At 39.6% G+C, this 27,905-nt stretch overlaps 1 protein-coding gene and 1 long non-coding RNA gene across 2 annotated transcripts in view; one reads left to right on the top strand and one right to left on the bottom strand.

Moving 5' to 3' along the window:
• Nucleotides 1-8,306: 8,306 nt before the first annotated feature.
• slc5a9 (solute carrier family 5 member 9) overlaps nt 8,307-27,905 on the bottom strand; it is a 38,298-nt gene continuing 18,699 nt past the window's right edge. The window contains exons 6-14 of the mRNA XM_055641816.1: nt 25,650-25,730; nt 22,443-22,648; nt 19,778-19,913; nt 18,892-18,999; nt 18,004-18,154; nt 14,431-14,599; nt 13,471-13,686; nt 11,355-11,505; nt 8,307-8,747 (exon numbers count right to left, since the gene is read on the bottom strand). Coding sequence (XP_055497791.1) covers nt 8,542-8,747; nt 11,355-11,505; nt 13,471-13,686; nt 14,431-14,599; nt 18,004-18,154; nt 18,892-18,999; nt 19,778-19,913; nt 22,443-22,648; nt 25,650-25,730 — 1,424 coding nt within the window. The 3' untranslated portion in view covers nt 8,307-8,541. The remainder of the gene's footprint in view (nt 8,748-11,354; nt 11,506-13,470; nt 13,687-14,430; nt 14,600-18,003; nt 18,155-18,891; nt 19,000-19,777; nt 19,914-22,442; nt 22,649-25,649; nt 25,731-27,905) is intronic.
• LOC129700956 (uncharacterized) lies at nt 18,930-27,883 on the top strand. The gene is made up of 3 exons (XR_008724122.1): nt 18,930-19,052; nt 23,773-23,995; nt 26,840-27,883. It is a non-coding gene; the product is annotated as an uncharacterized LOC129700956 (long non-coding RNA).

The raw sequence follows: 27,905 nt of genomic DNA on the forward strand, positions 1-27,905 counted from the left end.
ATTGAAAATGATACAAAACTGACACAATGTTTGTAAAGAATAAAGCTGCTTTCAATATGGTGTTCTCAAGATGATTGGTGTTGGTAGGGGAGGCTTGAGTTGTATTCCCATCAAATGTTCTTATTCTCTCAGTTGAAGTTGATAGGAACGAATGTGTGTACAAACGTCAAACATTTGGGACTTGTGAAAGTGTTAAAATTAAGCTTGCATATATGTACAGAATGTTCATAAGTTGGGCATTTGTAACCCAGGGCAAACTGCACTGAGAATGGTTTTCTCATTATACTGTTATTTATACAGAAAAATAAAATAGATTGTAGTTTTCTGTAATAATGAAAACTGCATGTAATGGAGACATATTACTTTGACTTCATACAGTCCGAGGAATTTTAAAACTTGATCATGAAGCGGTCTTTATTTTAAAAGAAAAAAGTATCAGGATAGGAAGTTATGATAATTTTTTTCTATGTCATCAGCACTGGTTTATATTTTTCTTGAATCTGCGCTACCCACTGATCCATAATGTTTATTATATTGTGTGCAGAATAACTGCCCGGTTAGACTGTTAGTTTATTCTGAGGAGAAGAGATAAATACTTTTCCAAAACTACATAATGCAGAGAATTTACTAAATTTGATATCAAGCTAAAAGTTTTATGGGCCGTAAAAAAGTGCTGAATTGCTACTCTGTGAGGTTCCTGTGCCATCTACTAATTGCTGTTAGTAAATGATTCTTGTGCATGCCGCAAACATTATGTACTGATTGTGGTTATCAACACATAAGTGCTCTTAATCATGGAGTAAGTTCAGGAGTTCCACAAACCTGAAAAGTGGATCAATGCTAATTGAAATCATTCAAGCAACTCCTGAAGGGAACTGACCACAATAACGTCATTACCACTTCAAGATATACTTTTTCATCTTTGGGAGCAATCACGACAGCAGTGCCATGAAGCACCATGGAATGGGCACTCCACGTTACATACAGATTTGGAAATCTTGAGAGTGCCCATCACTTAAACAATGGTGCACGAAAAGTCATCTCAGATCTCACACGATACACCCACTTACAACTCTTCCATCAGGGTAGCTATATACACCTAATATAGCCCACATCACAATCCCCATTCCCCTCTCTTCCAGGAGCCTGTAGGAGAGATACTATCTCACGCACAGGTTTCATCATTTGGATGAGAGGGTTATTGTAATCACAGGTTTGGCTGCTACTGCGTCAGCAACCAATCATGGATTGGAGAACACAAGAAGGATGATATGCTCATATCCATCTTCTAGCTCACTTTTATCCTACAATCAGTTCTGCAATAGAGAATCGAACATGGAAACATTAGCTAGTTTTATGTCAACCCTTGGGACCCATTAGAGGGGCAGTATATGATGTCAGTGTTCACAGCCTCTGCTGCAGAAGAGGCCAAGAGCTGAACCTGAAGTTCTGAGTTCTGCCAGTCAAGCAGGCTCAGCTTGCTCCCATACAAGCTCAGGCTGCATCAACTTTAAAATCCACTGCTGTGGCTTTCAAGGCTGTGTTAGCATGCCAACAGGTTGCAAAGTGAGCTGAAGCACCTCCCAAGAGGAGAGTCAGTAGCACCATCCTGTACATATTTCCTGTCAGCACAACAGTTGACAGCCTCTGCTCACACCTTTGCTACACTGATCATCCTCACAGTTATTATCAGCCTGTTTAAGCTGAATCCCCGTCTAAGAGCTGCTTGTGGCCATGTTTATTGCTTATTGTCAACCTACAGCTCTCCAAGGGAGCAACCATTCACTAGCTCAAATGTAACCAATGTGCACTACATAGAACAAAAACATGCTTATAGGAAGGCTCACCATGATTGGACACACAAATTGCAACATTGTGAACAGATGAGTACACAGGATGGGAAAATGTGAGCTTGGCATCTATCTTATATATGTTAACCTAATAATAATAATAATACATTTTATTTATGGGTGCCTTTCAAGAGTCTCAAGGACACCTTACAAAAATTTAGCAGGTAGAAGAAAAACATGTAAGGGGATTTAAATAAATAGTAGAGACATGACTAGTACACAAAGTAAAGACATAATTCAATACAAAACACAGTATGAGGCAATTAATGCACAGATGAAAAGGGACGGCACGTGGGGCTAAGGATAGGCAGAGGTGGGTCTTGAGGCGGGACTGGAAGATGTTGAGGGACACGGAATTGCGGATCAGTTGGGGGAGGGAGTTCCAGAGCCTGGGAGCTGCCCTGGAGAAGGCTCTGTCCCCAAAACTGCGGAGGTTGGACTTGTGGATGGAGAGGAGACCAGCTGATGTGGATCTGAGGGACCATGAGGGTTGGTAGGGGGAGAGGAGGTCAGTGAGATATGGGGGGGGCCAGATGGTGGAGGGCTTTGTAGGTGAGGATCAGGATTTTGTAGGTGATCCGGTGGGAGATGGGAAGCCAGTGAAGTTGTTTGAGGACTGGAGTGGTGTGATGCCAGGATTTGGTATGGGTGATGAGTCGGGCGGCTGCGTTCTGGACCAGTTGGAGTCGGTTGATGTAGGTGGAGCTGATGCCAAGGAGAAGTGAGTTGCAGTAGTCCAGTCGGAAGGAGATGAAGGCATGGAAGAGTCTTTCAGCAGCGGGCGGTGTGAGAGAGGGCCTGAGTTTGGCGATGTTGCGGAGATGAAAGAAGGAGGTTTTAATGACATGGCGGATGTGAGGCTCAAGGGAGGGGCCTGGGGAGACAGTGGTGCCGTCGATGGTGAGAGTGGGGTTATTGATTTTGTTGAGTGTGGTTTTGGAGTCTATGAGGAGGAATTCTGTCTAATCGCTGTTGAGTTTGAGGAAATTATGGGGTTTTTATAGCTGACAAACAGGAGTTGATTTTTGGGGGGGATTTTGCCAAGTGTCTGGGTTTCAGCGTAACAGACAGATTGAAGTGGCGGAGCATCTGACCAAGGGGGAGGATGTAGATGATGAAGAGGAGGGGACCACTTCACATGCCTACACAGGTGACAACTGGCCATACCTTTCCAGGTGTAACGAGTTGAGACCTCCTTGTAATTTCATGAAGTTTTCATAAGTTGCTGCCATCTAGTTGAAAAATGACCAATATTCCAGAACTATCGTGTAAGGTCAGAGTGATTCGCAATGCTTTCTGTGCTAATTGAGATAGAGTGTTGATCAGTGTGTTGCAAGTGGCACAGAGGCAAGTAGAAAGTATTGTTCACTCACCACAGTTTCCTTTATGATCTAATACATGATCTTCTAGTCAAGTAATTAAGAGTCTAGTTGAGGTAATTTTCTGAGGAATTTTCAGATGTTGCAGTTTGAAGAAAAATGTATCTATTTTCCAGGGTGGAAAATGTCATATACTAGAGGCCATAAAGATAATAGAGGCAAAGCTCAAAGGAGATGTGCAGCATGTTTTTTTACACAGAGGGTGGCGAATACCTGGAATTGACTGCCAAGTGTGATGGTAGAGGCAGATACGATGCTGTTGTTTAAGACGGTTTTACATGATCATATGGATTTGTCAGGAATGGAGGCATATGGATCATGAATGGCGGTGCAGGCTCGAAGGGCCGAATGGCCTACTCCTGCACCTAATTTCTATGTTTCTATGTAGGCAGAAGAGGTTAATTTACGTAGACGTTTTGTTCGGCATAGACATTGTGGGCCAAAGCACCTAATCTTGTGTTGTACATTTCTATAGAAACATAGAAATCAGGTGCAGGAGGAGGCCATTCGGCCCTTCGAGCCTGCACCGCCATTCAATATGATCATGGCTGATCATCCAACTCAGTATCCCGTACCTGCCTTCTCTCCATACCCCCTGATCCCCTTAGCCACAAGGGCCACATCTAACTCCCTCTTAAATATAGCCAATGAACTGGCCTCAACTACCCTCTGTGGCAGAGAGTTCCAGAGATTCACCACTCTCTGTGTGAAAAAAAGTTCTTCTCATCTCGGTTTTTAAAGATTTCCCCCCTTATCCTTAAGCTGTGACCCCTTGTCCTGGACCTCCCTAACATCGGGAACAATCTTCCTGCATCTAGCCTGTCCAACCCCTTAAGAATTTTGTAAGTTTCTATAAGATCCCCTCTCAATCTCCTAAATTCTAGAGAGTATAAACCAAGTCTATCCAGTCTTTCTTCATAAGACAGTCCTGACATCCCAGGAATCAGTCTGGTGAACCGTCTCTGCACTCCCTCTATGGCAATAATGTCCTTCTATGTTCTCTGTAATGCTGTTGCTGCTGAATGCCAAAAGAAAATAGTGGGACATGTTTATGGCATAGGTTCTTTGATTGTTACCACTCACCAGAGAATTCCAGAGACAAATGGAATTGATCGGTAGTCTTAAATGCTGGTTTTAAAAACGCAGTGCAGTATTCTGAAAGCAAAGTGCAAGTTCTGCATTGGTTTTTTTTCCTGTCATAGAATCTTTATCAGTAAAAATAAAGAACAGTATTTCCATATTGAGATTAGGGACATGTTAATTTTCAATGATTAAAACCACAACTGCAGGCTCTACGTATAATGCAGCTTCTCACTGTTACAGAAAAGCATTACGACTAACAGTATGAATTGGAGGTTGATTAGATTTGATGCTTGATTAGTTTTATACTTGATTCTTTGCCATTCTGCTGGCAGTGGCTGCTACATACTCCAGCCAGGTGCAACGTTGTCCTTACATGGAATGAGTTAATATTGAGATATTGAATAGTCTTCTTTGTTTTCAGTCATCGTTAGAAATATCTGCACTCTTGTGAAAGATTGATTTCCTTAAAATTAGTATCATGACTATAGTCTGATTGTTGATGTTTTAGAGGAAACCATTCAATTGACTTGTTCAACCGCAGCTTGGAGTTTATTAACGATATTAACAATCCATGTATAAATTGCAATTATAAATTTATAATATTGCAATTTTTATGCAATTTCAAATTTGTTTAATTGAATTAAAGTAATTTGCTGTTGTGCACTTGAAACTTTTTATATGGCAACATTTAATATTTTTAAATAAAGTACAAATTTGTCAAGAAATTTAGCTTAATTGTCATAGTTTATAAATTTAAGTATGTCTGTTATTAAAATTAATTTTAATTCTTGGCCTACTTTTCTCTGATTTTAACTATTTGGTTGCATATATTAAAATACATTTTGTACACCATACATCCACTATTATTTGATATTCAATTTCATGTTCAGTGGCATTCCCCTCCTGAGTCTTTAGTCAAAAGTATTCTGGAAAGATCTTCACCACACAGACTGAAGTGATTCAACATGGCCACCAATACCTGCTGAAAAGATGCCTGGAATGCGCAATCAATGCCAATCTCATCAATGAGACTCTTAACTTTAGAGTGAACTAAATTAATATTTTCAGTCTTTTGGTCCAATGAAAATAGTGTTTGTCTCCATAGTTTATTGTCATTTCTAATCCTGGCATTATCTAGATGAATATACATCAACAATCCATATAGTGTACTATCGACGTCATAAATGGTACTTGCCGATTTTTGTTTTACCCAATGAAAACATTCTGAAAGAGCTCAGATGTTTAATTTTATGTAGGAATATGTGGGTTGTTGAACATGCAGGTAGGATCAGGGATAAAAAAATTGCAAAAAAAGCATTGTCTTTGTTTTCCAGACCATTTGACCTGTTTGTTGATTTCTATTATTGCTCAGTGAAGGCATACTTTAAAAACAAATGAACAAGATACCAGCAGGTAGATATTCTCAGTCAAGCATTTTCCTCAATGACAGATTAATTTCAAATTGTGTTTATAATAGTTTGTAACCATTTATAGATGATTCAATATGATCTGTAAGTATATAATTTTTACCCAATTGATTGTATTTTTGGACATTGAAATTTAATGATTTAATGTTGTAATAAGAATTCTTAATAGGTCCTAGGTTATAACGTTTGCTTAGAATTAGCTTAGGAAAGCTTTACATTAAATGCTTTAAATGTAACTTGTGGAAAGTATGGCTTTTTTTTACTCTGGCAAAAATACTGTCATAATATTTTGCTCATTCCCTTGATCTGCAAGGAGTTTGGGGATATTAGAAGATATTAGAAGATATTACAACAACTTTGCTGGGCATTTTTACTTCAGTTTAGTTTGGAGAGACAGCGCAGAAACAGGCCCTTCGGCCCACTGAGTCCACGGTGACCAGTGATCCCCGCATATTAACACTATCCTGCACACACTAGGAACAATTTTTACATTTACCAAGCCAATTTACCTACATACCTGTACGTCTTTGGAGTATGTGAGGAAACTGAACATCTCAGAGAACACCCACAGGGAGAACATACAAATTTTTATACAGATCGAACCCGGGTCTCTGGCGATATAAGTGCTGTAAAGGCAGCAACTTTACCGCTGCGCTACCGTGCTGCCCATTACTGTGAAGAAAGATGGATGTTGGAAAACGAAGGACAGTTCCCTGGCTTTTCATGGAAGAAAATCATTTGGTTGGTTCAGTCTATTCTAACTCTTCTCAGGTCAATCCATCCCGCTTCACAGTCTCATAAAACTGAATTTCTTTTCATTAGCATAATCATCAAGCTACCTTTGTAGCCCACACTTAAATCTGTCTACTCTGCTATCCCTGGGAGTGCATTTCATGCCCAAAATAATTTTCCTATGTCAGTATTATTTATTCTGCCAGTCATCTTCATTTGATTCCACTTGGTCTTTGCCTTTCTGCGAATGAGAATAATTTCTCTCTTTTTACACAATGACTTCATGAATATAAATACTTCCATCAGACCTTTATTCCAAAATCACAATCTTTGTTTCAAAAACAACCTCGCTCCAACAATCTATCCAAGCACCTAAAGTCCAAATCCCCAAAATGATTTTAGTAAATCTTTGCACTCACTCTAATTGAGTTACTCTTGCAACATCTATCTGTTCTATATCTATCTATATACTTACAAAATTCTTGCCTTGTTTCTATGTGTGTGTGTCTGTCTGTTATTGTCTTTTCGCCAAAAGGGTACACGATACACATTTTTGCAGAATCTTACTCAGCTTTTTCCCGTCGTCCATCTAATAAGTTTCCTTCAGGGGGGACAGAATTTCCAGATCATTCCTCACACGATTCACCCGAGGCGGTGGGTGAGAAGTGGAATATGGCGTCTTATTTACATAGACTACCAAGTCCAACAATTACATCACAATGGGATCTGCCCGTGATGTCATAGCTTGATTTTGCTAATTACTGGGCCACGCAAAGGATGGGGGGGAGGGGGGATTTCCAGAACATTCTTCACAGGCCAAAACATCATTGCCAACAACCGTTAACATCAAGAGCCTTGTTTGCCTCGACGCAGCAGTTGGACTGCTTGACCGTGGGAGAAGAAACAAAGAACAGGGAAGAGATAAGACTTTTGCCTTCCATCACAGTGAGAAGGTGTTTGGAGATTCACTGTGATGGATGTTAATTGTGTGTCTTGGTTTTTTTTTAATGTTATGACTGCAGGAACGAAATTTTATTTGAACCTTGTCTGTTTGAATGACAATAAATGGCATTCTATTCAATTCTATTCTAAAGGCAGCTGCATCTTCAGTCTGACTGCGCCACCCAGAAGTCGAGGCCATTCATTGGCTCTGGGAAGCACCGACTGCACCCCCCTCCCTCACCATGTGGGAAGGATTGATTGCGTTGGGGGAACAAGTGAGTTGTGGAAACGGGTTGCATTGGGGAAATGGGTGAGTGGTAGAATATTGCATTGGGGAAATGGGGCCCAACAAGTTAGGGGGGTAGGGAGGGGAGAAGGGCTATGGAGGGTGGAAGGGAGTGACTGAGGATAGGGGGAAAGGAGAGGGAGGTGAAGTAGGGAGTGGAGGAGGGGAGGTGAGGGAAGAGAACAGGTCCCACTTAGTCTAGTATATAACTAAAACTCTCATCTTGTTATCTTCTGGTTTGCATTTTTTGAATTTGCGCAAAAACAGTACATTTTAGCGCTATGATTTTTTGCCACCTTACTCATCATTCTCTTGCAAGAGCAACAAGTTTGTTCCGATCGGTGGTATATTTAAAAAGTTATAACGGTTTAAAAATCTTTAAAAATGTGCATGTGCAGATTGGTCTCATCTCCTCTCCTGTCAGTCATCGCCAGGACCGCGACGCCTCTTCCTGCACCATAGCAGCACTGATTGAATATTTCCCCAGCGGATGTGGCCAAAGTGCTTTATTAGGAAAAGTAAGTGTTCAGAAAAATAACAGATTGAACAGGACAAGAAATTAAAAAAATACTTAAGATTAGAACATAAAATGAAAGAATGGAGAGAATGAGTTGAATTGGTATTTATTTTCTGTTCAATATGTTAACTGAGTTACTCTTGCAATGAGATTATCATTGTTCTTGCAATATTGGTGTTTATTTGATCATTATGTTACCTGTATTCTTACCTGGTAATAATACAAATGTTGTTACCAATGTAATTTTGGCAATTAACTTACGGTTACAAACAAGTGTTTCACTAGAGGTACAAAACTAGTCCAAAAGTAATCAGGGTGACAACAATTATCCAAAATATCCCCAACAGAAGACATTAACTGCCAGTAGGATTAAAGCATTAATATTGCACATATTTTTCCATAAAGGTTCTTCTTCAATGCTTGTTAAGCCTTCCTGTATGGCATAATTTTCTTCTTCTGTGAGTTCAGGTTCCTCGTGTATTGACAGGCCACAGAGCCAAAAACATGTTTTCTTCCACCAAGAAAGTGCCACTGTTTCAACAGAAGTACATAAAAATCAAATGAAGCAACAAGTATCAAAGGTGAGATACATTTTTTTTTGTTATCAGCAAAGGATAGGATACAGACTTCTCGTAGACAACAAGAAATGGTGGATGTGCATTTGCCTTTACTAAACAAGGCCCTCGGTGTATTCTGGATTATCTAATAAAGCCAGATAAGGCAGATAGACTCTGCCACTGGTGGGAAAGGAGGAGCTTGACGTGGTGGCCAGCAGTCACTGGAGACAAGGCTCAGGTGAACAGGCACCAACATATACTTATAAGAGTCCTCTTATAAGTATATGTTGGTGTCTGTTCACCTGAGCCTTGTCTCCAGTGACTGCTGGCCACCACATCAAGCTCCTCCTTTCCCACAAGCAAAGATGCCCATCAGTTTGCATGCTCATGGGTGAGCTCAGGCATAGATGCTCTTGCTTCCTTCCCACGCCCATCAGCCAATTGACCCCACTAACACATGATCCTCATTCACCCTAATATTTCTTCTGTCTATGTGCCACTCATCCCTAACCTCCTCCCCTCCTCAGTCATTCTCCCTCCAGCTGTCTCACATCCACCCTCCTTTATCACATCCATCCTCCAACTCTGCTGATTGGTATCCTCCTTTCTTCTCTACACATGGTAATCCTCTCCCTTCTCTGGTCTTCCAATCTCCACTTTGCACACTTATATTCCATCTATCTTATGTTCGCCAAGCAGAAGATTTTAATTGTGGATTAATTAACAAAGTATATATATCCCTTGTGGTCTGGACCACTGATTCACCAACAACCATCCTCATGCCCACCCCATCTACCAAACACAGTTTAATGAAGAAGACTGAGAAGAGGGTGAATAAGAGAAAGTGTGCCACAATATGTAGCAACAAATTCAAGGGCCTGTCCCACTTAGACGATTTTTTAGGCGACTAGGCTGTCGCCACATGGTCGCCAGGATGTCGCCTGTATGGTCGTGAGTAATCTCCTCAGTCGCCCAAAGAGTCGTTTCATCTTTCTGGTCGTCGCTGGATTTTCAACATGTTGAAAGATTTTCGGAGACAGTCGGCATATGAGAGTAGACTCCTCCTGACATTGGTGCTGTCGTAGTTGTTGCAAGGTTAACGTAGGTTGTCGCCAGGTTAACGTAGGTTGTCGCCAGGTTAACGTAGGTTGTCGCCAGGTGATGTAGGTTGTCGCCGGTGCTGACTTCGTTTTTGTTGTTGTTAAAGTAATGATAATATTTCAAATTTTATGTCGAAGGGGTGTCCAGTCACCATTTTTTGGCGACCTGCTACGACTTTGACAGTCACCGGCAGTCGCCTAAAAATAGCCTAAATGGGACAGGCCCTTCAATATATATATGATCTATTCAAAGGGTAAATGCTTTGTATTCTTCAGGATAATGCTGAATCCTGTTCACTCAGCAATTACATTTTGTGTTTAGATTGTGGTATTGCAGGCAGTATGCATGTCAAATGAAGATGGAGCACATGCATATCCTATTATAAAGGAAAATACTGGGGATATGCAACAAATCAAACAGCATCTATGCAAAAAGAAACAAAGTTAACATTTCAGCCAATATCCTCCATCACTCCTCTACCTGTTTCTTGCAGCCCATCATCCTCTGTAATAGATAATAATTCAGCATTTCTGTCAACGGATTCAGAGAGTGTCTTTGGCTGGCTCCAGTTATTGTTCAAGTGGTTCTTAGGAATTTTAATGTTTCTAGTCCACCATGTTAGTCGAATAAGCTTTGAAAATATAAATAATATTTTTACTTATTTATGAACTGCAGTGATATGTAAAACTATTTATGTACAATTGCCATCTGTACAAAATAGCAAAAAAAGACAGACATATGAGGTAACATCATAGACAAAGTGTGGCGAACTAGTAGCAACAATTCAAGGGCCTGTCCAAGGACGATTACAAAAGGCGATAGGCTGTCGCCACATGGTCGCCAGGATGTCGCCTGTATGGTCGTGAGTAATCTCCTCAGTCGCCCAAAGAGTCGTTTCATCTTTCTGGTCGTCGCTGGATTTTCAACATGTTGAAAGATTTTCGGAGACAGTCGGCATATGAGAGTAGACTCCTCCTGACATTGGTGCTGTCGTAGTTGTCGCCAGGTTAACGTAGGTTGTCGCCAGGTTAACGTAGGTTGTCGCCAGGTGATGTAGGTTGTCGCCAGGTCGCCAGGTGATGACTTCGTTTTTGTTGTTGTTAAAGTAATGATAATATTTCAACTTTTATGTCGAAGGGGTGTCCAGTCACCATTTTTTGGCGACCTGCTACGACTTTGACAGTCACCGGCAGTCGCCTAAAAATAGCCTAAATGGGACAGGCCCTTCAATATATATATGATCTATTCAAAGGGTAAATGCTTTGTATTCTTCAGGATAATGCTGAATCCTATTCACTCAGCAATGACATTTTGTGTTTAGATTGTGGTATTGCAGGCAGTATGCATGTCAAATGAAGATGGAGCACATGCATATCCTATTATAAAGGAAAATACTGGGGACATGCAACAAATCAAACAGCATCTATGCAAAAAGAAACAAAGTTAACATTTCAGCCAATATCCTCCATCACTCCTCTACCTGTTTCTTGCAGCCCATCATCCTCTGTAATAGATAATAATTCAGCATTTCTGTCAACAGATTCAGAGATTGTCTTTGGCTGGCTCCAGTTATTGTTCAAGTGATTCTTAGGAATTTTAATGTTTCTAGTCCACCATGTTAGTCGAATAAGCTTTGAAAATATAAATAATATTTTTACTTATTTATGAACTGCAGTGATATGTAAACTATTTATGTACAATTGCCAACATTACAAAATAGCAAAAAGACAGACTTATATGCTGTAACATCATAGACAAAGTCCTGGCGAAATAGTAGTGCAGTAAAACAAAGGGGTTGTTTTGCCTCCTGATAATGGGGGAAGGAGATCAATGGAGAGAAGGGTGACACGAAAGATGCTAGAATCTGGAGCAAAAAAGGGAGAGCTGTTGGAGAAACACGGCAGGTTAGGCAGCATCTGCAGAGGAAAATGGACAGTTGACATTTTGACTCTTCATCTGGACTGATGATAGTCTCGATCTAAAATGTTGTTCCTTTGTTTAAGAAGTTAGATAGGGAGAAGTGTAGGAAGGAACTGCAGATGCTGGTTTAACTGAAGATAGACACAAAATGCTGGAGTAACTCAGCAGGACAGGCAGCATCTCTAGATAGAAGGATTGGGTGAAGAAGGGTCTCGACCCGAAACGTCACCCATTCCATCTATCCAGAGATGCTGCCTGTTCCACTGAGTTACTCCAGCATTTTGTGTCTTAGATAGCGAGAATCTAGGGAATTATAGGCTGTCGAAGCTCACATCAGTGGTAGGAGAGCTATTGGAGTAGATACTTCAGTATATAATTTACTCCCATTTGGAAGAGAATGGGTTAATTAAGGACAGTCAGCATAGCTTTGTACATGGCAGGTCGTGTATTACTGCCTCAATCAAGTTTGTTGCGTGTTTGTTTGGTGACAAAGGGATCGATGAGGGTAGGGCGGTGGATGTTGCCGACATGGATTTTAGTAAGGCTTTTGATAAAGTTCTTCATGGTAGGCTGATCCAGAAGATTATGATACATGGGATTAACAGTGACCTAGTCATATGGATTTCGCACTGGCTGACTGACAAAAGACAGAGGGTTGTGATGGTAGCATAATACTCAGGCTGGAGGTCTGTGCCCAGTGGAGTTCTGCAGGGTTCGGTGTTGGGACCTTTGTTGTTTTTGATATTTATAAATGACTTGGATGTAAACGTAGACAAGTTGATTAGTAAGTTTGCAGATGACACCAAGATTGCTGGTGCCACTGACTGTGAGGATGGCTGTCAGAGTATACAGCGGGATATAGATCAACTACAAATGAGTGGAGAAACGGCAGATGGAGTTTAATCTAAGCAAATGAGAGTTGTTTATCCCTTGGGACATAAAATGTAAAGCAAAAATATATAATTAATGGCATTACCCTTAACAGCATTGATTTATAGAGGGATCTTTGAATTCAAGTCCATACTTCCAGAAAGTGGCAACACAAGTAGAATAATAAGGAAGGCTTATTGTATGCTTATGCTTAATGGTATGCTTAATGGTCTGGGTATTGAACATAAGAGTCAATAAGTCTTGATGCATCTTTATAGGACTTTGGTTAGGCTGCATTTGGAGAATTGCATGCAGTTCTAGTTGCCCCATTACAGAAGGATATGTAGGCTTTGGAAAGGGTATGGAGGTTTACCAGAATAATGCCTGGATTAGAGAGTATTAGCAACAGGGAGAGGTTGGACAGACATAGATTGTTTTCTCTGGAATACTGGAGGTTGCAGGGAGACCTGTTAGAAGTAAATAAAATTATGAGAAACATAGATAGGGTAGACAGTCAGAACCTATTTTCCAGGATGGAATACTAGAAGAAAAGTTTAAGGGAGATGTGCGGGAACCCCTCAGCCGCACCTGCACAGTTGGGGGCTATGGGTCAGTGGTGGAATATTGCCTTGGGGGATGGGGTCAACGGGTCCGCACCTGGTCTAGTATTATCATAAAAACAAACACATTCCAGGGAATTCCAAGCAGGAGCTAAAAATACCTAAAATTAACTTTGCTTACAAGAACAAAAAAAAATGCATTTTTTTCCCCAAACATCTACTACAATACTCATGCCTATCACTTACATTTTCTTTCTGGATTGCAGGAGTCATCAGGCTGATGACAGCGATAACAATTGCACTTATTCCACATAGGATCAAAGCAAAGTAAAGGTAATGCACGTCCTTGAGGAAAGGAGGCCTCTTATCCTCTTCACCACATGATGGCGCTCCATAAACAAACTCCATGACCAATCGAACGAGACCCAGTATCAGCCCGACCATCAATCCCCAGAAAGCACCCTAAGGCACACGTAAATAGTCCCGTCATGATGGTTAACCACATGATATTCCCCAGCAAAGAAAATTCATGATCTATGTATAACATTCAGTGTAGGAAGGAACTGCAGATGTTGGTTTACACCAAAGAAAGACACAAAATGCTAGAGTAACTCAACGGTCAGGCAGCATCTCTGCAGAAAAGGAGTCTGAAGAAGGGTCTTGACCCAAAACGTCACCTATTTGTTTTCTCCAGAGATGCTGCTTGGCCCGCTGAGTTACTCCAGCATTTTGTGTCTATAACATTTGTAGCACTTGTCACATTCAATATAAAATTTCCATTCAGAGAGCAGGATAAAACATTATAGTACAAAAGTAACTAAAAAAAATACTTGTAGAAATTCAGAAAAATGGGACAGTGTTGAACCAATAATATTTAATCATGGACAAATAATAGCCATTTACTGTAGCAGAACCACGGAAGGTTAAATGAGTTTATAGATTGGATCCTAGCCTATGGAGTGGGGACAATGCTAATTTAGAATATTTCTGATTGCAGTGTTCTGTCATTAGAAGGGTTCCAAGGGAAGAAACTTGCCCCTTCAGCAACCTAAATTACTTTGATCAATTTTTGTCAAAAACAGTTTACATTTATACATTTTGAAATGCATCATCCATAAAGATTTGATTCTAGTTTCAGCAGAATTTCAACATTAATGAGGTATTAAATGACTGTAATTTTAAGAGCTCTCACTGGTACGTTCTCACCGGCTCATTGACTCTTGTCCAGAATATTGCCATAATGAAAAGTGCGGTGATTGGTGGTGCTAAGTAGCTGGTAACAGACTGGATGTAGTCAAAAAGCTGTCCACTGTTAGCTCTCTGGATAATAGGGATCCACACTATACTGACGGCAACTAGGAAAATAATAAATACCCTGCCAAAAGAAAAAAAAAGCAAGAAAAAGTTAATGAGAATGCTTTATTTCTCCTGCTGGAATAAAATAACACAGATAAGAATGAAGAAACAATATTAGGCCACATCTTCTGAATTGGGCTTTATAAAACATCTAGATGTTCTCAGCTATATGTTCATTCAACCACTTTTATTTTTAAAAACTTTCCCAACATTTAGAAATTCTTGTCATAAGCAACAAAATGTTTAATTAATAATTCCGTACGAGAGCTGTTCACTCCTGTAGTCGTTTTTAAAAAAAATGATTGTATTAATTGCTCAAATAATTGTCCATGAATCCCTAAATAATCAAAGTAAGCAGAGAGATTTACAACATGAACTTCTATTTATTCAGGTATTTAAAATTTTAAATCTCAAGGTGCCCCCACAGAATAAACATAAGAAAATTGGCATTGACCAAATAAAGAGATTAAGAAAATTACCAAGAGGTTTATTGATAACATTAAGAAGTTAAATTCAGTTGAAATAAGTTAATTTGGAATAAAATGCTGTTATCAGAAAGTAATCACAAGGCTATTAGAAACATAGAAACATAGAAATTAGGTGCAGGAGTAGGCCATTTGGCCCTTCGATATTGCCATTCAATATGATCATGGTTGATCATCCAACTCAGTATCCCGTACCTGCCTTCTCTCCATACCCCCTGATCCCCTTAGCCACAAGGGCCACATCTAACTCCCTCTTAAATATAGCCAATGAACTGGCCTCAACTACCCTCTGTGGCAGAGAGTTCCAGAGATTCACCACTCTCTGTGTGAAAAAAGTTCTTCTCATCTCGGTTTTAAAGGATTTCCCCTTATCCTTAAGCTGTGACCCCTTGTCCTGGACTTCCCTAACATCAGGAACAATCTTCCTGCATCTAGCCTGTCCAACCCCTTAAGAATTTTGTAAGTTTCTATAAGATCCCCTCTCAATCTCCTAAATTCTAGAGAGTATAAACCAAGTCTATCCAGTCTTTCTTCATAAGACAGTTCTGCCATCCCAGGAATCAGTCTGGTGAACCGTCTCTGCACTCCCTCTATGGCAATAATGTCCTTCCTCAGATTTGGAGACCAAAACTGTACACAATACTCCAGGTGTGGTCTCACCAAGACCCTGCAGTAGACCCTGCAGTAGAACCTCCCTGCTCCTATACTCAAATCCTTTTGCTATGAAAGCTAACATACCATTCTCTTTCTTTACTGCCTGCTGCACCTGCATGCCTACCTTCAATGACTGGTGAACCATGACACCCAGGTCTCGCTGCATCTCCCCCTTTCCCAATCGGCCACCATTTAGATAATAGTCTGCTTTCCCGTTTTTGTCACCAAAATGGATAACCTCACATTTATCCACATTATACCACATCTGCCAAACATTTGCCCACTCACCCAGCCTATCCAAGTCACCTTGCAGTCTCCTAGCATCCTCCTCACAGCTAACACTGCCCCCCAGCTTAGTGTAATCCGCAAACTTGGAGACATTGCCTTCAATTCGCTCATCCAGATCATTAATATATATTGTAAATAGCTGGGGTCCCAGCACTGAGCCTTGCGGTACCCCGCTAGTCACTGCCTGCTATTGTGAAAAGGACCCGTTTACTCCTACTCTTTGCTGAGAAGGACTATTGATTTGGTGTTAAATTCAATTGATTCATTATGTCCTATAGGAAACCAAATGTCTGTAGAGAACAGAAGCAGGTGTACCTATAAATGAAGCACCAACCTGGTCAAATTCATGCTAAACACTGGAACCAATAACACTTATAAAACTCATTAGAAATCCAATTTTAATTGTATTTAATTTTCTTGTCATTTGAACCTTTCAACATATAGAGCAGGCCTTCCTTAAAGATGAAAGATATTAGGTCATGTTTTTAATATCACCCAATTTTCCTCCCACCAAAATTTAGTTTAGTTTAGAGATACAGCATGGAATAGGCCCTTCTGCCCATTGAGTCTAAGCCGACCATCGAATAACCTAGTTGACACAAGTTCTATGTAATCTCACTTTCACATCTACTCCCTACATACTCAGGGCAATTTACTGAGGCCAATAACCTACAAACCCACACGTCTTCGGGACATGGGAGAAAACCGGAGCACCCGGAACAAACCCATGCAGTCACAGTTAGAACGTGCAAACTCTAAATAGACCTATGTGGTCTCAGGGATAATGTGCTACCTCCATCCATACAGCACCCAAGATTACTGCGAGGCAGCAGCTCTACCAGCTGCGCCACTATGCAGTCCATGATGTTTTTGATGAAGAGTTCACAATTCTAAAGGTAACTCTGTAAATTTAAGGGAATCATCTTTTAGGTGGGTTTAGGATAAATATTGTTAAGAAGGGAAAAATATTGACACAGGAAAATGCAACCAGATAAGCGGCATGCTCTTCAATAGCTTGTTCATAGTACTTTTCAACTTGTATCTTTCTTATACACCTAATGGATATTAGACCATGTTTATATCCATATTGTATCCATATCTAATGGATACGCATCACATAATACCCGTAGGAAACCGGCCAAGTTTTGGACCAGAGCTGACTATCAACCTGTCCAAGCATTACTTTACATGGTTACGTGGCAACAGATGGCAGAATTCTCTGCTGATCTGGACGATTATAAGGTGGATTACCACAGTCATCCCCAGATGTCCCCATCCTGACAAATGCAGCCAAGCAAGCGACCCTAATCACCTTGGAATACCTTTTCTCTTGCAATATCATGGAAAGTAAGACATTGCCAGGATTGAAAAGTTTCTTATGAAACCTCTAGTGTAATGATTCGTAAAACATTTACATATCCTTGTGACATGATTGGGATGATTGGCCTTATTGCTGTACAAAAGAGAAGTATCAAATTCACGTTATAGGAGTAGAATTAGACCATTTGGCCCATCGAGTCTACTCCACCATTTAATCATGGCTGATCTCTGCCTCTTAATCCCACGTTCCTGCTTTCTCTCCATAACCCTTGACACCCGGTCTGCCAAGGTGAAGTTCAATACCCTCATCTGAGATGAAGGAAATAAATGAATATAGAAGAAAACAGAGCATGACAGCCTAGTATGCATCTATTGGAAATGGAAATCTGCAGATTCTATAAAGGACAGCTGGTTTGTAATGGAGAAATTTGAAAATCTACCCATTATTTTTTAGATGCACCTTTGGAGCCTCTTCCATGTACACCATTTTGAATATGGCAATAAAGATCCTAGCTGACTGTCTTAATCATGGTGCACAACAAGTAACCCCCAAACAATGCAGTAGGTTGGTGACTTCTACTTATGTTTATCCCACTACATATGATAGGGTGGATGGAGAACAGAAATAATTCCTTTAACTTTTGTTGGTATATGTCTTGTTAAAATACAACGGTACCTGCCAACAATCATCAACTCTTGTTCAGTAGCATTTCTGCGAACCCGGTGCCAGATATCCAAGGTGAAGAGTGTGCTGCTGCTGTTAAATATTGAGGTGAGTGAACTCATTAGAGCAGCCATCATTACTGCTATCATAAGGCCCCTCAACCCTGGTTCAAAATAAACATAGAAAATACGAGCAGTTATATAAAGGTCTCAGCAGGTGAAGGATGATGGAAAAGGAAACAATATCCACAGTTTCTGTAATTTCCCTATAATTTAAATTGATACCATTGACAATTGTTCGAGTAACATCAAATGTAAAGGATCAAATCACATGTCTAATTATATGGAGGAATTTATTTGTTGGAGTTAAATATAAGAAATCCATCTATCTCTGACTTGATAGACACAAAATGCTGGAGACTCTGGAGAAGAAGGAATGGGTAATGTTTCGGGTCGAGACCTTTCTTCAGAATAGAGTCAGGGTTAGGGGTGGCTAGGTGACATTACAGGTTGGGACCTTTCTCCAGATATGCTGCCTGGCCTGCTGAGTTACTTGAACATGTTGTGTCTCTTTGGTAAATCAGTTTCTGCAGTTCCTTGTTACTATATTTTGAATGGAGACAAGGCAGCTCCTCATTTGCCACTTGGGTTTGCAGTGAATTACATCTATGACAACTTTAGTGGTTTGCCTGGCTGATCCATGTTGGAAAATTGGCACTTAGGCAAATAACTGGCGGGTAAAATAAATTAGTGAAGAGCTGGGCTAATAATGCCTGCTGACAACAATCAGGTAGATAGACCCAGAGAGGATGACAAAAAACTTAGCAGTGGGCAAAGATTAGATGCACTGTTCATAAAATTGCAAACTAAAACCAATAGATAATAATAAATACAGTCTCACCTACAGGCATAAGTTCCACTACCAGTTTGGGGTATGCAATGTTTGAACATCCTACTCTTGCTCCACAGACAGCCTCACAAACATCTGGATCCACACAGCCCACCTCATCTGGAAATGTTCAAAGTAAATTAATAACAAAGAAAATAACTTCAAGAATTCAGGTGAAAACATTCTATACATCTGTTGGGGCTGGCGTGTTAAATGGCATGGTTATCCGGCATCTGATATTTTCACAGAACTTGCTGTACTTGATTTTTTTGTTTTGCCATCGTAGAACTAATGAAGGCATTGTTATTCATTATGCCATGTTTTTTTATTCATAAGGTTTAATGTACTGAGATACAGTGAAAAGCTTTGTTTTGCATGTTATCTAAATACCTCAGATATTCCATACGTAGATAGAATCAGTTCAAACTAAAGAACAATAGAGAGAAACATAGAAAATAGGTGCAGGAGTAGGCCATTCGGCCCTTTGAGCCAGCACTGCTGGCCACCACAGCCATTCAATATGATCATGGCTGATCATCCTAAATCAGTACCCAGTTCCTGCTTTCTCCCCGTATCGCTTGATTTTGATGGGCCTATATCTAACAGCTAAGAACTAGGTCGAAGGGGAAGATACTATATTTTGCACTCTGTTCATTAGACAGTCCAATTCCTCATGTGGTAGAGGTGAATTGAATAGTACCTAGCTTATGGAAGGACCATTCAGATGCCTGATAACAGAGGGGAAGAAAATAATGTACTGACTGTATAGTTAGCACGTAATTAATGTATTAAATAAATATTTAACTAATCTTCCATTGTCAAATTATCAAAGCAAGGCTTACAGACCATTTGCATAATGGGCTTGTACCAAGACCTCATGAATACAAGTTGTACACACCTGGGTACAGTGCTCTACTGATCATGCCTGGCCAGACAATGAAGAACATGGGTAACATCTTCAGATAACCTCCCAAAACCGATCCTCCCTTGGCATGAGAAAGACTTTTTGCTGAAAGGGACCTCTGTACGATTACCTAATTAAAATAAATAACTATATAAATTAAATATCAATGCATCTTAAGTCATTAGGATCTGTTAACCATATAACAATTACAGCACGGAAACAGGCCATCTCGACCCTTCTAGTCCGTGCCGAACACATATTCTCCCCTAGTCCCATATACCTGCGCTCAGACCATAACCTTCCATTCCCTTACCGTCCATATAACTATCCAATTTATTTTTAAATGATAAAAACGAACCTGCCTCCACCACCTTCACTGAAAGCTCATTCCACACAGCCACCACTCTCTGAGTAAAGAAGTTCCCCCTCATGTTACCCCTAAACTTCAGTCCCTTAATTCTCAAGTCATGTCCCCTTGTTTGAATCTTCCCTACTCTCAGTGGAAAAAGCTTTTCCACGTCAACTCTGTCTATCCCTCTCATCATTTTAAAAACCTCTATCAAGTCCCCCCTTAACCTTCTGCGCTCCAAAGAATAAAGCCCTAACTTGTTCAACCTTTCTCTGTAACTTAGTTGCTGAAACCCGGGCAACATTCTAGTAAATCTCCTCTGTACTCTCTCTATTTTGTTGACATCCTTCCTATAATTAGGCGACCAAAATTGTACACCATACTCCAGAATTGGCCTCACCAATGCCTTGTACAATTTTAACATTACATCACAACTTCTATACTCAATGCTCTGATTTATAAAGGCCAGCACACCAAAAGCTTTCTTTACCACCCTTTCTACATGAGATTCCACTTTCAGGGAACTGTGCACAGTTATTCCCAGATCCCTCTGTTCACCTACATTCTTCAATTCCCTACCATTTACCATGTACGTCCTATTTTGATTTGTCCTGCCAAGATGTAGCACCTCACACTTATCAGCATTAAACTCCATCTGCCATCTTTCAGCCCACTCTTCCAACTGGCATAAATCTCTCTGTAGACTTTGAAACTACTTTATTACCCGCAACCCCACCTATCTTAGTATCATCTGCATACTTACTAATCCAATTTACCACACCATCATCCAGATCATTGATGTACATGACAAACAACAGTGGACCCAACACAGATCCCTGTGGCACCCCACTCGTCACTGGCCTCCAACTTAACAAACAACCATCCACCATTACTCTCTGGCATCTCCCATTCAGCCACTGTTGAATCCATCTTGCTACTCCACCATTAATACCCAACCATTGTTATCAACAAACAATCAGCATTTCTACAGTGAGGTGATTTCTAGCGACATTCATCTGATTCTTGTTTAGATATTGGTTTGACAAACATAAGCTGAGATAGCCAGGTAAAAAGTTTATGGTGTTAGGGTAAATGTTAGTAAGTCTTAGGACATGTACATAAGATTCTGCTCTTAGATCCAGTGTTATGTTAGACTGGGTGTAGGCTTTTCTTTGAATGGAGACTGAAGGGCTGCAAGGCGGAAAGGAGAATAACGTATTGTGTTTTTGTTTGTCATTTGTATATTTTTTAATTCATTATTTAAAACTGCTTTAAAGCTTTTTAGTTGATTTCATGTCAAAACCATTGAAATAGACCAACAGGTTTGACAGATAATAAATCCAGCAGAGGCGTCTGACAAATTGTCAATGACTTCCAAAGGAGGTTCATCTGCAGGTCTTGCACTTTCTCACTCTATCGTGATTTCTGAGGCCTTTCCACCATTCAAGAGCTCAGTACTTGGCTCTTGGCCTGAAATCAATCTTCCAGAACCAGAGTTTGGGGAATGGGGAATGTACCGCAAATGGTGAGGTAGGACATTAAATCTACATTAACTAACAGCTTGAAAGCGTTTATTTTGTAATGGTTTGCTATAACTACCTTTAGGACACCGATATGTTGACTTCCACATTATATCATAGATTCTAATAATACATGCTCTGAATAAATCAGTTTGAAATGACTCTGCTGTTCCAGGCATTAATCCAATTAATGTAAATAGCTTAGCATTTCCACTCTCAGCTAATAAAAAGAAAAAAGTCAGAGGCACCAATAATCATTTCACATCAGCATCCTGTAGCTTAACTTCAGGGTCAGTAGGCCTGTAATTACTGTTGGCAATAATATTGGGCACATACTTAACATTTTTAATACATACTTGTTGTGATAAAAGAGAAATCTGGTACACATTAATTCACCATTTATCTGCTATTATTACTAATATTTGTTGCTAGCCTAATATCTAGGCACATACAAGTCCAAATTACTATTAATAACAACATTGATTCAACACAATGCAGAACCTGATTTGTTTAGAACATGTCTCTTTTGGATAAACAACACTTCAGTCTTAAAATAAGCCTTAGGGTCAGAGAGGTATGAGAACTCATTGGTCTGTAATATTATTAATGGACACTTTAAATACGTGTCCATAAAAAGGGGAAATAAAAATCTGGTTAAAATGTGAAATGGGAACAAAATTGCATAATTAACGACTATAATGATAGTTAGATATCCAACCAAATGGATGTTCAATCATTTTAATTGTTGTTACATGTCCCATGTTGATGTCCTTAGGCCATTGAGATTTACCTGATCAGTACACCAACACCATGTGGCAAGCACAGTGAGTCCAAATATGAGTCCAGGCCAAGGTATATCACCACTGACTGGATCTCGAAACACGTGGAAAGCATCAGCACGCGGAATGTGACATGAAGTGTTTGCCACAGTGATGTTGGGAATTGCTTGGAAGTACTTCTCTTCCAACCCTGAATACCAACCAACTTTGTTTAAACCTGAAATCAAAATGTGTAGATTTTACTTCCATATGTCAAGTAAACTTTTATAATTAGTTAATTTGTAAATTCCACAGGACAGTCACAACAAAGAGTATTGCTTCATAATACCTGGAATGTTTATTGCATTATGTACTATTTTGATAAATTCAATGAAAGGTTCCTATCCTTGTCTTAATTTCCCCCCCCCCCCCTCCCCTTAAACCATTTCAAAACTATGAGTTTACAGAGTTTAAGAATGTAGAAGGCTACAGTATGGATTCTTTAACAGCTAGGAATAGCCTACACCAGGGAACCTCCTAATATTGGTATGTCAGTTACCTGGTCACTGTCTCAGATGCAAAGGGCTGCATTAAGTGTGCTAGATGTTGGCTCATTTAGCTGATGGAACTCTCAACTGAGTCAGCAGTTTGTGGGGTCAGACATCTAATGAAACAGCCATTATCAAACCCTTATCCATCTGGTGCATTCAACTGCTGGAGAGGAGGCAGTATTTCGCAAGCCCAAACCGCCCTGCTTTCCAGCTTATTGCAATTGTTCATCGGATAAAGAACTGTCATAGCCAAAAAGGGGGCAGTGCCAAATTACCTTGAAGTAGAATTTACCCTTTTCATTAAGAGTGAGAGATCTGATTTCTCCTGTGGTCCTTTTTTTTCAAAATCTTCCAAATGGAAGATTTTTTAAGTCTTTTTAGTCAAAGCAAAATATAAACTGCCAGTTCTTTTTCCATGGATGCCCTTTCAGCTAACTGCAGCACATTCAGTGTTAGCAGCAATGGACTGGTCGGTAAAATAGATGCTACTGGCAGCCTACCTGCATAACAAATGAGCCTCACGGCTAGAAGGAATTGGGTTTATAATGTAACAACTGTTGCAATTGGAATCAGCAAGCCCTGCACTCCTCCACTCCCCACCATGATCCTCTCCTGGTCATTGGGTATTTCAAAACTCCACTCTGTTAAGCCCCTGTTCCACTGTATGAGGTAATTCAAGAGTTCTCCCGAGTTTTCCTGATTTGAACTCGGAGAATGTCCGTAGTGGGTCCGTAGGAGTTCGTGGATGTCTCGTACCGGCTTGTACAAGTAACAAGTAACAATGTTTTTCATCACAAGTATTTTTTTACAGGGATGAAAAAACGTCACAAGTTTACCGTATGTCCCGAGTACCTACCGTTAGCATTACGAGCTGCCACGAGACATCCATGAACTTCTACGTACCCGCTACGAACATTCTCCGAGTTTGAATCAGGGGAAAACTCGGGAGAACTCATGAATTACCTCGTGCAGTGGTTCACGGGCTTTACCTGAGCAATATCACTAACACGTTAATGGATTAAGAAGCCATTAAGGTATTTATTCTAGAAACATATTTCAAGGGGACTTAATTCAAGGGTCTGTTGCTAACTTAATGAAAGAAGTATCTTTAATCATTAATGATAATTTCAGTGACAATGAATGATCTGCAGATACCTTTAGGCTAGTTAGATGATATATATTAACTGGTGAATTAATAATTAAATAACATTATATTAATAACCATTCCATTTAAATATTTACTAGAGAATATCTAACTGTGCACAGTAAGTCGAGAGCCATTTTCTCTCTCCTATCTATCGATGTAATTTTCATATTGCTGCTTTTCCTTCTCTGTTTCAACTTCTTGTTCCAATCTCTGATCATTCTAATCATTCATGTTTAAGAACTGCAGATGCTGGAAAAATCGAAGGTAGACAAAAATGTTGGAGAAACTCAGCGGGCGAGGCAGCATCTATTGAGAGAAAGAATAGACTATGTTTCGGGTAGAGACCAGTTCTAACTTTTCAGATGACCCAGAGATGAATAGTGATGAAATAGGAAACATTTCTGGGTAATTGCAAGGAATGTTGGGTGTAATATGGTGGAGTAGGATCTGCCAGAAAATAATGGGTCCATTCTGGGTAATGTGCGAAAAAGATCCAGGTGTCAGTATGCAGTTATTGCGAATCATAGAATGGATTTGGTCAGAGGTAGAAGGTGAAACAAGAGAAAAGATCAGATTATGAAGGAATGGGTGTTTAGAGTTAGTAATTAGGAGGTAACAAAGATGGAGCACTGGGATAGACATGGGAGTATAATTTGAATGTTTTGGGACAGTGCCCTAGACAACTTTTGACAAGATATAGACTTTAATCCTGTAATATTTGTACAAGTCAGACAAAGGTTGACTGCTGAAGCCACATAACAACTTTATGGTAGAGATCACTTTTTACTGTTGGAGTTTGAATGAGGCAGGTGGTGGAAGATATGATGGCATGGAGAAACAATGCCATGGGGTAAGGTACCCCCACCAATAAATCATGTTGCAATCAAATTGTCCATATAATTATCATCTTTTCAAGTGCAATTAATGATTCTGAGGGGGAATGAGTGGAGGGCAATGATTGTTGATCGGCTGGCCACATTGTTGATGGACAGTGTGAGTGGGGTGATAATGAAATTGGTGGGAATCAACATTCCCGGGTATATTGGCAGAAGGATTAGCACACAAAATGGTGGGGCAATCAGGAATACTATTGTTAGGGAAGGTAGGTTTCCTTTGTAGATTGCAATGTTTGTTAAATGAGGCAGAAGAAGTGACAGGGGGCTGATGTACTTGAGTCAACATTATATATTAGAAAGTGTAATAATAAAAATAAGAACATAAAGATCGAAGATAAATTAAATCACGTGACATTAACATGAATACTAGATTAGGTTTGCAATATAATACGGGAAAATATAGTGATTCAAAGCAATATAACTGCATTTTATGATTTATCCATTTGAACATTGTTTGAAGCTACTGAGGCTGTTTATATTAAAAGCTTATTAATGTTCAGCCTAAAGCCTTCATATTACAACTAACAAATAAATAGTAAATGTACAGGCTTTAAAGTCACTAACCTGAACCCACTTCTCCATATGGACTCATTCAATTCCATCATACTTTATAATTTTTATATTCGTTCATACCAAAGAACTCACCAATGAACATAAGGATGAGTGCTCCTACCACCATAATTACAGTCTGAAGGGCATCTGTATAAATCACAGCGGTCAAACCACCTGCCAGTGGGAAGGTAAAAATACCCATTTACTGATTTTTCAAACACATAATCCCAGATTGTAAGTAATAAATCTGATATAAATGCAATCATGTGATTCCCTGACAAATTTAAATGAAGATAAATCTTTCTGAGCACACATTACGAGTCTGTGTGCCACATACATTCGTTTTAAACTTCTTTTAAGTTCATTTTTGTCTAGAAATTGTTCAAAGATTATTTTAAATGGTGCCAAGCATGATCCACAAAGTCATACAGAAAGGAAGCAGGCCGTCCAGATTCTTCTCCAACCATTTATTTGCATCATTCTTATACAAACCCTATGGCCATTGCCAATACTGTTGCTGAACATAACTAGATCTCCATTCTGCTCTGTTAAATGTTTTAGTCATTCATAAGAGGTTAATGTTCATGGCGAGGCCTGTGTTTATTGGCTGTTTCTAATAACCCTTGAAAATGTGCTCATACAAGGTAGATTGCACTATGGCTTTGACCCAATGATAATGAAAGACTAACAATAAATTTCCGTGTTAGGAAGGTATGTGACTTGTGGAAATTTGAGTTGGTGGTTTTCTCAAATATTTTTTATGTCTTTATCTTTTTATGTTATAGTGGGTTTGATAAGTAGTAGAAGATAAGCTATATGCCACTGCAGGGCATTTTACACATTGTGGAGATTGCAGTCAAGGTTACTGGTAGCTAAACAGTAAATACATGTGATAGAGGACATGACTTCAGAATTAAGGGACAGAAGTTTAGGGGTAATATGAGGGGGAACTTCTTTACTCAGAGAGTGGTAGCGGTGTGGAATGAGCTTCCAGTGGAAGTGGCGGAGGCAGGTTCATTGGTGTCATTTAAAAATAAATTGGATAGGCATATGGGTGAGAAGGGAATGGAGGGTTATGGTATGAGTGCAGGCAGGTGGGACTAAGGGGAAAAAAAGTTGTTTGGCACGGACTTGTAGGGCCGAGATGGCCTGTTTCCGTGCTGTAATTGTTATATGGTTTGTTATATGGTTATAATGGTTATCATATTATTTTTTCTATGCATTTCTCAAATTGCTTGTTAGAGAATGGTCTGAGTGACTCATCTATTTATTTTTTTGCCTAGGTTTTCCCCTGATTCTAATGATGTCTATAATCCTGAAATCATCACGTGAGGAGAGCAAAGAATCAAATGCAAGTCCATCTCTGCATCACTGCATAGCCATGGTAATATATTGATCAAAACAATACCGCAATGCTGAACATAGTTGCAAAGATGGCAATATAGGAATGAAATTCTACTTGCATTTAGAATCTCATTAGAATGTCTAATTTAGTTTGTGAACCAATTTAAATTAAAAATACTCTGAGAATGAAACACAAATTTCAATGGAGTATCATTAAACACATGGCAATTCTAATGAATACAAGAAACTAACTCAATATGTTAGCAGACTACTAACAGTTTTATTTATTTCCCTCTCTTTATATAGGCAATGATAATACCAATGTCCAAGTGAATGTCTCAATTTGTACAATAGTTTGGTGTCCAAATTGTGTAGGTTCAACTTAGTATTAAGTGGATCACAATTCAGAAAATGCTACAGCAAATCATCAGCACCAGTTGCAGCCCACTAGATTTCCTTTTTTATTCCACTGAGTTCCAACAAGAACACAAAGTGCTGGAGTAACTCAGGCGAGTCAGGTGCAGCATCTCTGAAGTCATGGATTGCTGAAGATTCAGGTGGAAATGTCACCTAATTATTCTTCAGACTGGATAGTTGAATTCAACTATCACATGCAGGCTTTGTCCTGCTCCCACCTCATTTCCAACTTCCTCTCCTCTGAAGAAGGGTCTTGATCTAAAACATCGTCTAACCGTGTTCCCCAGAGATACTGCCTGACTCGCTGAGTTACTCCAGCATTTTGTGTTCTATGCAAAATTCCAGCATCTGCAGTTTTGTGTCTTGAGTCTTGTGAACATCCCTTGTCTTTATTTATTCTGATTCACATATTTTTCTTCTATTTGATTTTCGTGTCTTTTTTTAAATTTCAAATTACTTTCAAAATTAGCCTTGATTTTCCATGATTTTGCAGTGGGTACCAGAAATCTGAAATAGAAACATTCTGTTTAGCAGGTCAGGTAATATTTGTGGGGAGAAAAGTGCTGATGTTTCAAATCAAATCCCATC

Source organism: Leucoraja erinacea, chromosome 10, assembly GCF_028641065.1.
Source record: "Leucoraja erinacea ecotype New England chromosome 10, Leri_hhj_1, whole genome shotgun sequence".
Lineage (NCBI taxonomy): Eukaryota > Metazoa > Chordata > Chondrichthyes > Rajiformes > Rajidae > Leucoraja > Leucoraja erinaceus.